The 13,642-nt window shown below is 37.5% G+C and overlaps 1 protein-coding gene across 1 annotated transcript in view; it reads left to right on the plus strand.

Moving 5' to 3' along the window:
• Window positions 1–13: 13 nt before the first annotated feature.
• The window catches only part of TDP1 (tyrosyl-DNA phosphodiesterase 1), a 36,929-nt gene continuing 23,300 nt past the window's right edge, over window positions 14–13,642 (plus strand). The window contains exons 1-11 of the mRNA XM_010711813.3: window positions 14–892; window positions 2,387–2,430; window positions 3,120–3,175; window positions 3,957–4,053; window positions 5,080–5,114; window positions 6,029–6,121; window positions 6,902–7,072; window positions 7,915–7,993; window positions 9,706–9,891; window positions 10,083–10,131; window positions 11,860–11,926. Coding sequence (XP_010710115.1) covers window positions 253–892; window positions 2,387–2,430; window positions 3,120–3,175; window positions 3,957–4,053; window positions 5,080–5,114; window positions 6,029–6,121; window positions 6,902–7,072; window positions 7,915–7,993; window positions 9,706–9,891; window positions 10,083–10,131; window positions 11,860–11,926 — 1,517 coding nt within the window. The 5' untranslated portion in view covers window positions 14–252. The remainder of the gene's footprint in view (window positions 893–2,386; window positions 2,431–3,119; window positions 3,176–3,956; window positions 4,054–5,079; window positions 5,115–6,028; window positions 6,122–6,901; window positions 7,073–7,914; window positions 7,994–9,705; window positions 9,892–10,082; window positions 10,132–11,859; window positions 11,927–13,642) is intronic.

Here is a 13,642-nt window from a genome sequence, read left to right on the forward strand (position 1 = left end):
GCGGGTGGGCTCCGAGCTCTCGTTCTCAGTAGCAGTGTGTTCTGCGCCTCTGAGCGCTGGGTTCAGTGCGAGAAGTGCTGTGTGGTGCAAATCCTGCTCTCTGAGTGTTTTGCTGCACGTGTCCTTGCTCGAGCCGGTTTCTCACGTGCAGGTTTCCCTGTGCAGCTGCTTCCTACTTGATAGCCGCTTCTGTTGCCCGCGTTTCTTTGTTTCTTGGGAACAGCTTTACTATTATTGCATATTGTTTTGCATATGAGGATCGTGTCAAACTGGGGGGGTGGAGGTCATTATAACAGGCAAGCGGAGCCTGTGAAGGGAAACAGCGTGGCTTTTAGTCTCTTCTTCGTTTGTAGCAACATGCTTCAGGAAGGTGCCCATGGACGGTGGACTGTGTCCAGCAGTGAGGACAGCACTGAAGAGAATTCTGACAATGAAAAGCCCTCGACATCCTCGCTGCTGAGTGCCCCACGCAGTGAAACGAGTGCGCCGCAGTACCCCTGCTCTGAGGCCAGGAGGGCTGCTCACAAGAGGAAGGCTTCTCCACTGAAGTTCATTGACACACGTCTCCCTGCACAAACACCTCCTGCAGAAAAGCAGAGGCCCGGCCAGGAGGGCTTGGGATGGTGCCTTTCTAGTAGTGATGAAGAGCCTGAAGACCGGGAGAAGCACGCCAGCAAGGAAACACTGAAAGAGGAAAAGTGTGATGAGCAACCTCGGAGTCATTGCAAAGATGAACATTCAAAGAATGTGAAAGCAGAGGACTATAACGAAGCACCTGGTGAACCCCAAGATACCTGGGATTTGCTGAGTGGAGGGAATCCCTTTGGGTTTTTTCTCACCAAAGTTAGGGGAATTGAGCAGAGCTATAATTCTGGAGCCCTGCACATCAAAGGTGAGGAAGTGGCTCTCGCAGAAGTGGGCTTTTGGATGGGAGGGTCTTGTGTGCAAGAGGACACTTAATTTTAGTTTATGGGTTTTTTTAATGCAAAGATTCCTTGGTTTAAATGAGGCTTCATGCTCCAAGTATGAATATCGTAGGAACTGGTTCTGTTACCTCTTGTTTGTGCTTGTCTTTATGCTGCCAAGTGGTTTGGACCCAGTAAGTCACTGTTACTTGACATAGTACACAGTACTGCCTTGTGAGTTTCTGTGGCTTGAGCTCACAGTCATGCATCAGTGCAATTGAAAGTGAGCATAAGTCAGAGGTGGAATAGGTTGTGGTGTATGACACTGGTGATTTGGGAATGCCAGGTGACTGAAATTAATTTTACTTTATATAAGGGTAAAAAGCAGTGTGTGCTGGTAACCATCCCTACGTTCAGAAGAACCTCATGCGTCGCAAACCTAAATCAAAAGTAATCACTAACAGGGGATTTGTGCACAGATAGTAAAATGAGATAGGAAACTTCTGTAGTTCATTGTGTGGATCCTCAGTCTGTTTTTGTCACACAACTCATCTGGTAACTAACTGTTCCTCAATCTTATGTGCCCCTGTAGCAGTGGCTGTAGGCAGCCTGGTGTCTGAGGCCTTCGTTGCATTATTCCAGTTTTACCTACCTTGTGAACTCTCTGCCTTCTGGGCAGTCTTTTCTTACGAGTAATTATCTTGTTATATGTGTGCTTGAGCTGGTGCAGAGGCTATTTCTTTGTTTTAACTGGCAGAACAGTTCCTATAGAGAAGTTCTAGTAAAGACACAATATCTCATAACCTATTTGTCAGATACATTTTGTAGTTGCAGCTGTGCTTTCAGTTCATGAGGTTTTAAATCCTCCAGTGTGATTAGTGTTTTGTGTTCCCATTAATACAATAGACTAAGGATACACATATCCTGCAATCAGTTTGCTGTGCAGCCTTCCCCACATAGCTAAGTTTCTAGTCTGTGTATCTTTGAGCGACAGGGTATCAAAGCAGTGGGCAGTTGTATTCTTCTTTTCTCTTTCCCTGAAAAGAAAAAAAAAAAAGCAAGGAGCTCTAGGACTGCTGTCAGTACTAGCACAAAAGACCTGCAGCGAGTAACTCTTTAAGTATTAACTATACCCTTTCTGTTTCTAACTTGCCACAGTTCTTCAAGACCCTCTATAGGGGAGAAAGTAGTTTGTCCCTTTCTTTAACTGGTCTTGGTCTTTCTACTGGTAAGTCTTTGAACTTGGTGCTCTGCTTTGAGAGGGGTAATACTATTTAAAACCATAAGACCATAAGCATAGAATCATAGAATCCTTAGCATTTCATAGCAGAACCAGGGACTTGAATGTTCTACTCAGTAAACTTGTCCATGTCTGTTACACTCAGTCTGTGAATCTTGCACTTGTAGTAATCATGCTGTTCAAGACAAAAAAGGTTCTCTTAAGCTTTCTATACTCAATTGTGTCTTGATGTTTTTAATAGATATTTTGTCTCCTCTTTTTGGGACCCTTGTATCTTCTGCTCAGGTGAGTTTTCTATTTGCCAAATTGCCATTGCTTGCTTATTTCCCCTATCCTCAAACCTGTACGTGGTAATCCATGTTTTTACCATGTAGCTGATTTCAGCAGAGAACTTCATTAAAATACCAAGGGAGCCCTGAATGCTTTCAACTGCACATCAATTTATTGAAAAATAAAAATGATCCTATGTTCTGCTTAGAATTCAAGCAAATGTGAAACTACTTTCTCTCGTGCTCTGGAAATGCGCAATTGAAAAATGCATCATCATGTAATTGAATGATAAAACAATGTGTTTTGCAATCTAGGCATGAGATTTTTGTTATTGAATGGAAGCTTTTACTTTTGTTCTTGGTGTAAACACGTGGCAGAGGGCACACTGCACTTCAGCTTTTTACATTATGTGCGTATAATTATTTTTGTCTGCATTCTAAACTTTATGAACACTACGTGCTTTTGAGTAACTTAAATTTATTCTTGAATGAAGAGATGTGAAAGAAAGCATTTGAAATTGAGAAATGAACCCATTGTTAAAACATGCTGATTGCAGTTTTGTAGTGTCATTGTGTGATGGAGCATCATTATGTGTTTGTATAATGTAAGTGATAACGAACAGTAACGTCATGTAGAAAGCATTTTTTCTATACTCAAAACTACTACTTCTTTTTAATGAGCTTATTTTCCTTCTTATGTACAAGTTTAACTACTGTATAGATGTGGCATGGCTTGTAAGGCAGTATCCACAGGAATACAGGTATGTTTACTTTACAAAAATGAAACAATACAATTTCCAAATAACTCTGTTCATGTAAATTCATCTTATAATTGAATGATAAACCAGTGTTTCTCATTTTTGTGCACATAGGCTTATTCCTCACTTATTCCACTATATTTCTCTACTGATTTCTTGCCTTTTTATGAGACAGCGTTAAGTGCTGACAGTTCAGTATGGCTAGTTTTGATTTTTTTATTATGTAAGTTTAAGTCACCCCATTGCAGGCCAAGAGAGCAGTGCAGTAGATGAACTGTGAAAACAGAATGAAAATTTTTATGTTGAAGAGCATGAGAGAAGTGTGTGAAAGAGATTAGAATGATATGTAAATGGGTAAAGTTGCTGTATATTTTGTGGAAGCAGCTCTTATTTCCTTTAAATGACATTCTGACAAAGGCAATTTATCACAGATGAAGTACACTTATGATACTGAATTTTCTTTTCTATTTTGCATTTCACTGAAAATTCAGTAGAGCAGATTATGTGAAACTACTGCTGGAGTAGACCTAGCCTTCTCCTTCACATCTTCTCTGTAAAGTAACATTGTCTTATAGATCCAGACTCTATATGTTTGTTTCCTATTTTCTGTCTTTCTGTTGAAGAAACCATTAAGATGTAGTTAATGTAGTTAGTATAGTCTTTAGTGCCATCTTTATAATAGGTTATTGATTTTAGGGACCAGAAGTCATATCTCCATCAAGGACTGTTCTGGGTTGATTACTAATTCAGTTGATGCTTTCATAATGATCTCGTTTTATTTCAGGAAGAAACCATTGCTGATAGTTCATGGTGAAAAGAGAGAATCCAAAGCTGAACTTCTTGCACAAGCACGCCCTTTTGAGAACATTAGCTTCTGTCAGGTAACTGACATTTGTGTTATCCTTTGGTTGAATTTAAGCCATTTATCTTATTCAGTCTTCTTGCGAGAGGAGAAACGCCTTGTATGGGAAGTTGAGAATTTATTATTTTGCTTTAAGGAATATACTTACCAGAACCATAGGAACATGTAAACTATGATCTAAAAGGTGTGGAGTTGCACACCTGCCACCCACAACAGGTTTGCACAGAATAGCTGCCTTCAAAAATGTCTTGGCTTACAGAAGAGGTGCCTGCTGTCTCCGCTAACACATTGCACTGTAATTCTTAGTATTGCTGAGAAGGAAATACTTTTTGTAGAAGGCACAGAACTTAATGCTTGCGTCACTGTGATCTTAAGTTTAATCAAAGAATTATTTTTAGTCCAGATAGGTCTTAAAGAAGAAAATATTATTACACATAATCTCCATCATAAAGTTGTTGGCTTCAGCCTGAGTGAGTGTCGTGGTTATAGAAGCTTGCCAATGATCAGGATTTTGCTGGGAGAGCTAGGTAGTTGGCAACGGGGATATCTTTGAAAACATGATATTGAGATCTTCCTTTTTTTCCTCTGATGGTCTGGCAAATAGGAGCTTACTGAAAATTGCAGTATTAATGCCATACTTAGTGAGTTCTCAAGGCCAAGTTTTCTGAGCTGCTGTGTGCTGTACTAACTTGGTGTTAATGCTAAATAGTGGACTAGCAACTAATTTTTTTAATGAGATTAAGATTTCAAATATGCTACCAACAAACTTGGTTTTACATATAATGTGTCTTTTTCACACGCACACCAGGAATTGAATGTGATGTCCCATATGATAGACTTCCTAAGTTAGTTACTAGCAAGTGATAGGGACAAATTTTAAAGGTGTTAATTGATGGAAAATAATGTATTTTATGATCTGTCCACTAGAGAGCAGTGAAATTAAACAAAATGAAGGTGAAGGGCCTTTCCCTTCGTGTTACATACTAGAAGTACACAATAGGAATTTTTAAACTAATTTATAGTGATCAACTCTTTCATTTTATAGGCCAAGCTGGATATTGCATTTGGAACTCACCATACGTAAGTAACATTTAAGAAGCAGAAAGCTCCCTTTCTAAAGATGACGCAGAGTACTGGTATTTAATGTCTGAAAGTATTTAGAGAACAGGAAAATTACTGGATGCGAAGATGTAATTTTGAAGGAATGCCTAATGCATATTGATCAAATTTGAAAGTAATGTTTATCTTGTTTTATGTGTATCTGTTTCATGTATCTGCAAATTGTTTTAAAGCTGCAAAACTGACTTTTATAGGAAAATGGCTATTTTATTATTTTCTGTTTATACATGATCAGATTTTTCTCCTTTGAGGGAACAAATGAAGTGTTAAATGTTAGATGTGCCAATTATGCAACTAGAGTCAATGAACTGTAGGTACTAGCTGTTAATAACTCATCCCTTAATACCAAAACTATAGTGCAGGCTTTATCAGTCATTAGCAGATTGGTCAGAACACTGATTTACAGCTCTGTTTTTGGAGTTAATGTAAGCAATCTGGAAACAATTACTGAGATAGAGAGAGAGAGATATACACACACACACACACACACACACACACACACACGTATATTATATATACACATGTATACATATATATATTTAGTCTTTGCAAAGCAGAACTTGAGTTTCATGTAGTGTCATGAAGGGAATGTTGCATATAGCAAGTAACTGCTAAGAACAGATTAGATCTTCTGTTCTTTATAGTGAAGATCTTTGGCTTCAGGACAATGCAGTATTTATTTATCAATTAATCATTTTGTAGAACTTTTTTTTTATTATGTGAGAGGACATCTTGTATCTGCAAAGGAGTGAGTCTATTTAAAAGAGCATAGCAAATACAGTGTTCTGCAAGAGTTCCTGGTTGCTTCTGGAGGTTTGTCGCAAGATGATGAGCTGTTCTCACGAATAAATCATATTCTATATCCTATTTTTCAGGAAAATGATGTTGTTACTATATGAAGAAGGTTTTCGAGTTGTGATACATACATCCAATCTTATTGCTGAAGACTGGCACCAGAAAACTCAGGGGTAAGCAACAAGACTTTAGTAGGTCTTTTGATTCTCTGCTATTAATTAGTGAGTGTGTATGGCTTGTTCTGTGTTAGTCTGTTTTCTTGTTTGTGCTAGATACATAACTTTTCCTCTCTTTAAACACTAATTTCAACAAATAGGTTGAAAATCAGGCTTTTCGTAAGTAAATTCATTGGAGCAGTTTAGCCACCTGGTTTTCACTGTTTTCTATGTGAATTAAATTGAGCACATATATTGTTTTCTAAGGCAACCTGTGTGTCAAAACAATTGAGAAAATACCATTGGGGCCTCATCTTTACTGGAAAATAAGCATTTAGACATATTAGCCTCAGCTGATTTGATGAGATGATAAATAAATGATAATCCTCGTGTTTGTGTAAAGGTCTGTTACACTGTAGGCAAAGTCTCCTCCCCCATGGAGTTCAGGGTGCGTAGAGATGAAGGCCATGGTTCTTATAGTCATTGGAGCATTTCTGATGATTTTAGAGGGGTACCTTTATGTCTGAGCCTGGCCTTTTCCACAGCAGTGAAACCTATAAGCATCTGCATGGATAAATGTGTTTAAATTGGCTGTCTTCAAGTGAAATAACTAGTGGTGTGGGATGGGTGTAAAACTGACACCCATCTGACAAGTTGCTTCAGAGTTAGTAGCATCACAGTAAAGTAAATATGTCAGGTATTATTTTTAGGACCTTCACATCTGCTTTAATCACTTCAACCTTTTGATAATGTGTGGTGTCCTTGTTTTTGTGGCTTTTTTTTTTTTTTTTTTTTTAGAATATGGCTAAGCCCTTTATATCCAAGGCTACCTCAGGGATCATCTGATTCTGCTGGCGAATCTGAAACTAATTTTAAATCTGACCTAATAAGTTACTTGATGGCTTACAGTTCTCCTGTGCTCAAGGAATGGATAGATCTGATTCGAGAACATGACTTATCAGAGACAAGGTATATCTTATGTTTATAATAACTTGCATGCTCCCCACCCCCCTGGGGTTAAGGATTCTGCTGTTAAGAGCTATTAGACAATTGATCTGTTCTGTAAGATTGCCTTGTTTCACATTTAAGTGTTCTAATGTGAGTCTAACTTTAGGCAGTTTTCTGTGGGGCTGACAAACTTCCCGAGCTGCTCATTCTGAAAACTGAAGAACATGAAGTGCTCCAAAGCAGATTTACTCTCATGGTTATAAAGTTTGGGTTCTACTTAAATAGTTTAATTTCTATATTTTGTGTAGAATGTAGAACACATTTAGGTTATTTTTTTAAAGTTTGAAGTTTTGAATTGTTGCGTCTGGATAAATTACCACTTCAGTATGCATGCATATCGTTTTTGTCATTCTTATTTGTAATATTAAGTTCCGTTTGAATCTCTTATGCAAACGTGTTGAATTGATCAACTTCTAGTTTTATAAGCATATGTTTTAAAGAAATGAAAAAAAACTGAATCAGTAATTTGACAGAGATCTCTTTAAGTGATAGAGATGCTAAGTTTCTTTTAAGTTTTTCTGATGTTTACTTTGTAAAATTACTGGTAGAAGAGTCTGAGTTGTTATAATTTCTCTTGTATAAGGAATATATGTGCAAAAGATATTATAATGAGGATTATATTAAGAGTAGGCATTTTCACTTTAAGACAGAGCACTGTGCAGGTATGTTTCTGATGCTAATATAAGGCATGGCTTTCTGTTAAGAAGTGGACTACCTTCTACTTCCTGCTCATAAAGTAGCTTTTCCCATTGATTTGATTTCTACTATTGGCTGGTAAAGCTACAGATATTTTCTTTCTGTAGAGTATATCTGCTTGGTTCTACCCCTGGGCGATATCAAGGTATCGATAAAGAGAAGTGGGGTCATCTTAGGCTCAGAAAGGTACTGTAACGTTTTTTATCAATATCATTTTAACTGTAAATGTAATTTGAGAGCATTCATTAGTTCCTCCTAATTTTGCAGCTACACAACAATATTGTAATATGTTGATTTTTAAGTTAGCAAAAGCTAACTTAAAAAAAAAAACAACTTAAGCTTACAACAGAGTAGATCTTGCACGTTATATTCCTCAGCCCCATTACCCAGGTCAGCTTGCAGTCCAAAGTGTCATTTGCTTGTGTGAAGATTCACCATCATTCAGATGGCTTCCTATATTGCTATTAAAAAAATTGTCAGACACCAGTCTTCTGTGAGTAGAAGTCCAATATCCACACAAGTTTTCTTGCCAGTAAGTCAAGGAGTGAAAACAAAATAAAACAGAAAAAAAAACTATAAAGGAAAAATGTTCTTACGGCATTGTTTTTGTGATTTAAAAAGATTAATAACCATGTAGGTATATCTGGTAGCACTACATTGACTAAGGCCCTTTAGTCATAAGCCTCTTCCATAGAGGAGGGGAAGAAGGTCTCTACTACACACAAGTTCATATGTGCTTATATCCATCTGTTTTTAATGTGACATTTAAATTCCATTCACAGCTTAACAACTTAACTAAACAGTTTTTTTGTTTTTTTCTTTTCAATTGTTCTGTTTTCCTTCCATTATGGTGTAGGCTTTAGGGTATGAATTGAATTTTAAGATTAGCTATCACCAAATATGAAAAGCCTTGTAATTACAACTTCTGCAACTCTTGTTTCACAGTTACATGAAGAGATCCTAGCATTCCTTTTACTGGTTACTTAATGTGGGAAGTCTCTGGACTCTCAGGATGCACTAGAGACATAACAGCACACCAATGTGGTTAAAAGATATTAGTCTACTTTATTGTTAAACACTACTCTATTTATACATGTTAACAGAGCATTCTGCAAAACAGTCTTCAATCATTCACACAGATGCTTATCCAGTCAGATCCGTGAGACATTCTTTGTTCTTCAGACGGTGTCCTTGGTTCTCATACTGCTTATCTTGCTCCACAGCTGCTGCTCTGAACAGTTTTTTCTTGTGTTCCCACAACTTAAAGGTTGGCTTTAATGCTTTTGGATAAAATTTTGATGTTTCATCTTTTCCTAAAGAGCAGTATGTTTATTTGGAGATCATAGAATCATAGAATGGCTTAGGTTGGAAGGGACCTCACGGATCATCAGGTTCCAACCCCCTGCCACAGGTAAGGTTGCCAGCCACTAGATCAAGTATCAGATCAAATTACCTGGGGCCTCATCCAGCCTGGCCTTAAACACTTCCAGGAACGAGACATCCACAACCTCTCCACAACCTGTTCCAGCACCTCACCACTAAATCAGTTAAAAACAAAAAACAACAACAACAAAAAATGAACAAACAAACAAAAAACTCCTTCCCTCTAACATCTAATTAAATCTCCCTTTCTCTAATTTAAAACCATCCCCCCAGTCTACTAATGTAAAAAGTTGATTTCCCTCAAGTTTATAAACTTTCTTTAAACATAGGAAGGCCACAATTAGGTCTCTTCACAGCCTTTCTCTTTTGCCAGGCTGAACAAGCCCAAGAACCTAATGGGTGTTTCATAATTACCAGGTTGTTGTCCAATAGAGGATATTGGAAACAATATCAAACCCTTACTTAAGGTTTTCTTTGTTTGTTGAATGTCTTAATGTTTTAATTTTCCTCAATAGCTTTTGAAAGAGCATGCTTCATCAATACCAGCACAGGAGTCTTGGCCTGTTGTAGGACAGTTCTCAAGCATTGGTTCCCTGGGAGCAGATGAGTCCAAATGGCTGCGCTCAGAATTCCAGGAGAGCCTGGTGGCTGCAGGCAGTGGTGTGGCAGCTCTTCTTAAATGTGATGTTCCGATTCATTTGGTATGTCTTTAGGTACTAGGTTTAAACTCCAGTGTGATTTTATTTGTTTTGAAAAAAAAATGAAGCTTTTAATGGTTTATTAGATTGATAACAAGTTTTCTTTAAGGTGATTTTTTTTTGTTGTTGTTTGAAAATTAATCTCATGTACATTTAAAGCTACATTATTAAAGACAACTTTTTTCTCCATGAAGGTTTATCCTACTGTGAACAATGTGAGGCAAAGTCTGGAAGGCTATCCTGGTAAGCAGAAGAGCAAAAGGAAATCCATTTTATTAGCTTTTTGTGGTAACAATGTCTTGCAAAGTCATTTCAGTGATTGCTGTTGAATGAATCTAAAGTTGCCAACTTGCTGACAATTTGGCTGAATAGGTGGCAGCAGAATTCTTCTATTTGTATTAATGGGATTCTGACTCCAGTGCTATTATGTTTGAACTAAAAAAAAAAAAAGTGTTCTGGGTATTAGTGTATATATAACATGTAAATCTGTGTAATCACGTTCATGTGTAATTGTATAGGAAAATGCAGCTCTTGTCCAGTGTTCTAAGTCCAGTCATACTTTGATTTTGGCAGTATATTCAGGTTTGTGAGTTTGTACATATTCCAAGTTTATCTCCTGTTGTCTTCAGTGTCACTGTGGACATCAGTTATAACAGAACTTTTTTTTACTGCTCATTAGCCATTTTTTTGATAATGCAATGTGCAGTTGGTCTGTTCAGTCTTCCTACGTTTATCTTCATTAAATCATTGTATTTGTTTAAAAAGCAGTCTCAGTCAACCTGAAAGAGATACTGTAATGTTCTGTTTGATGCAGTAAAGGGAGCTGTCTAGTGTCACTGCTGATGATTAGTCTTCAAAGGTCATGGCAATTGGATAAGACTCCTGAGGACTGAAAGGAAGGAATTCCTTCTTGCCTTCAGGAAGAGTAAAGATAAGGAGGGGAGGATCTGGGGAATCTCCTAGTCAGCCTTCAGTTGATCCCTAGGGAGGTGATGCAGTAAGCAATCCTGGAATCCACATCCAAATATGTGGATAAGAAAATAATTGGGAGTAGTCAGCATAGATTTTTTTAAAAGAAAAATTTGACTTAGCCAAGCATATGTCCTTCTGTGATGAGACTGACTAGCTTAATGAATGAGAGGAGTGCACTGGATCTAGATCTGGGTTGTTTCTAGATGAAGTATTTTCATTAAGGTTTTCAACATTATCACCTATAACGTTCTTACAGATAAACTGATGATGTTCATGCCAGATGAGTGGGCTGGAAACTAGCTGAACTGCCAGGCTTAAAATATTGGGATCAGTGGCATGAAGGCCTGCTGGAGATCCACCACCAGTGGTTGTGCCAAGCACTGATTCTGGTGTCAGATGTTCAGTTACTTCTTATCAGGATGGTGGGGTGAAATACACTCTCAGTAAGCTTGCAAACGATACAGAATCAGAGGAATGGTTGATGCAACAGCTGACTGGTGCTGCCATTCAGAGGGACCTAAATGCTGGCTGGAGAAATTGCAACATGTGCTAGACTAAGACAAGATACAAGACATGCAATTTCACCTGAACAGTTCTTGCTTTTTAGAATGTTTGTGTTTTTTTTCTGAATGCTGCTTGTTTTATTCCCTCTAGTTTGTGTAACAGCTGCAGTTTGTTGTATTTTTTTTTTTTAAGTAGTGTCAAAACAAAATTACCCACATATTTCTTTCAATAGGACTTAATTCTAGAGGCTGCATACTGGTTCTCTTTTTTCTTCTAGTGTATATTTGCTATTTAGTCTTTGGGAACTTGTTCCATTGTAAAAATACTTTAAATTCTACTATGTATATTCAGCTATATTCTACTTTATATTTCTAGAGCATTTAAGTTTTCAAAAAACAAGTCATGGGCACAGTAGGGATAACGTTCGCGAGTCCCTTGCTGCTTTCAGAATGTCTCTCAAAAAGCAAATACTGTTCTTTTTTTCTTCTCCTTAAGCTGGTGGTTCCCTTCCATACAGCATACAGACAGCACAGAAACAGCTGTGGTTACATTCCTATTTTCAGTAAGTGAAACTTGTTTGCTTTTTCTTAGGCAACGTGTTTAAACTTTTGCTGTTGTAGTACTTGTGTGTTAAAAGTAAATGTGATGAGAAGTGAGGTATCATTAAACTCCTTAAGATAAAAGCCTTTATTTCCTTATCATCTGTTTTCATCTCCAAAGTATAGTCAAAAGGTGCTTTTTTTTTTTTATTCCAACCTGTAAAAATTACATGCAGTACTGTTGCTGATGGAGGACGCTGCCAGATTTTGCAATCCATAAACCTCTATTAATACTTCCCTTCTCTGAATTGGAATCATGTTACTTTTTTAAAATTCAGCTGAATTTCACTTTTCTACTTGTGCTTCAGTCTTCTCAGAAGTTCAGCTGAGACACAGCAGGGTTAGGAAGGCTTTGTTTGTTTCGAGTGTTGAAGTTCTACTGCAAAATTCACAGCTAGTTATGGTAATACTGTCTTTTGTTAAAGGTGCCTGACATTTTCCATTAAAAGCTTCTATTTTCACTTACTACTAATTTTTGCCATATTCTAAACATCTGAAAAATTCAATGCCAGATGTCTCCCTCAGGCTGAATTTTTTAAAAAATGTGTTGTTGTTGTTGTTTTTGAGAACAATAGGGAAAAGTTGTTTTGCACAAATCAAAAAATAAAACAAAGATCTGGTAACCTCTTACAAGACCACAGCTTTCCATTCCTTTCACCAGAAACTTTAACTGTTCCAAGTGGAAGCTGCTCTGTTAAGATACTTTACCCACACTGATATACAGTCAGAGTTGGTAAAGATGCATATTGAGAAGGCTGAGAATACAATTGCTAGTTGCTCAGAGCATCTCCTATTCTGGAGCAAGCACGATTGCTGCTGTGAGTCTTGCTGGCCAATGTCCAGCCTTAATTTGTGTCTTCTGTGATAAGCATATACTTTGTGAGAATCTTACTGGAAAAAAAAACGTGTATTTTCATATATATGTCTCTAATGAATGATCTCATTAACAAGTTATGTTTTATTCCTGCTCAGTGAGAGCACTGCACATACCTGTCTCGTTGACCATATTCATATCCTGCTCTGACAACAAAAAGGCTGTATCAAAACCATCTGGTTGTGGATGACAAGTGACCTTGCATAATCTGCTCTTCAGTGATAGTCTAGGTGTATATTATTATCCTGTAGTAATACAAGACACTGCACCTTGAGGAGAGCCTGCATAGAAGTTGTTAACATGTCCTGTGTTTCTTATCCATGGTAATCTGGGAGAGACAGACAATGGTTGGTCCTGTTTCTGTAGTATTAAATACAAGATGAGCTTGATATAGTAACAAGACTTTGAGAAGACAAAGAGAATAGAGGAATTGGTCTAGCTCATTGGAAAATAATACAAAACTTTTAAGAGATGAGAGGGCCTGCCAGGGTTAAAAGAGGAGAAATATTTTATGCTTAAAGAGAGGGAGAAGGTGTATCTCCTTTTCAGAAGGAGAGAGGGATTTACAGAGTTGGAAAATAGTGGTCTATAGTCTCACCTAAAGAGGCAGAAGAACCTTTTTCCCAGACATGCAAATCTTATCCTGTCTGCAGGCTGCTTTTCTAACTCTACTGATAGTTGAGTGTGTCTAACCTGGAGTGCAGCTCTGAATTGTGATCTCTTGGAAGTAATTTCTCAAAAGAACGAGAACTGAACTTAATATTGATTTCATTTTTCTTACAATAGCAAACAGTGTGTGTATATA

The sequence above is a fragment of the Meleagris gallopavo genome, chromosome 5, assembly GCF_000146605.3.
Source record: "Meleagris gallopavo isolate NT-WF06-2002-E0010 breed Aviagen turkey brand Nicholas breeding stock chromosome 5, Turkey_5.1, whole genome shotgun sequence".
Classification (NCBI taxonomy): Eukaryota; Metazoa; Chordata; class Aves; order Galliformes; family Phasianidae; genus Meleagris; species Meleagris gallopavo.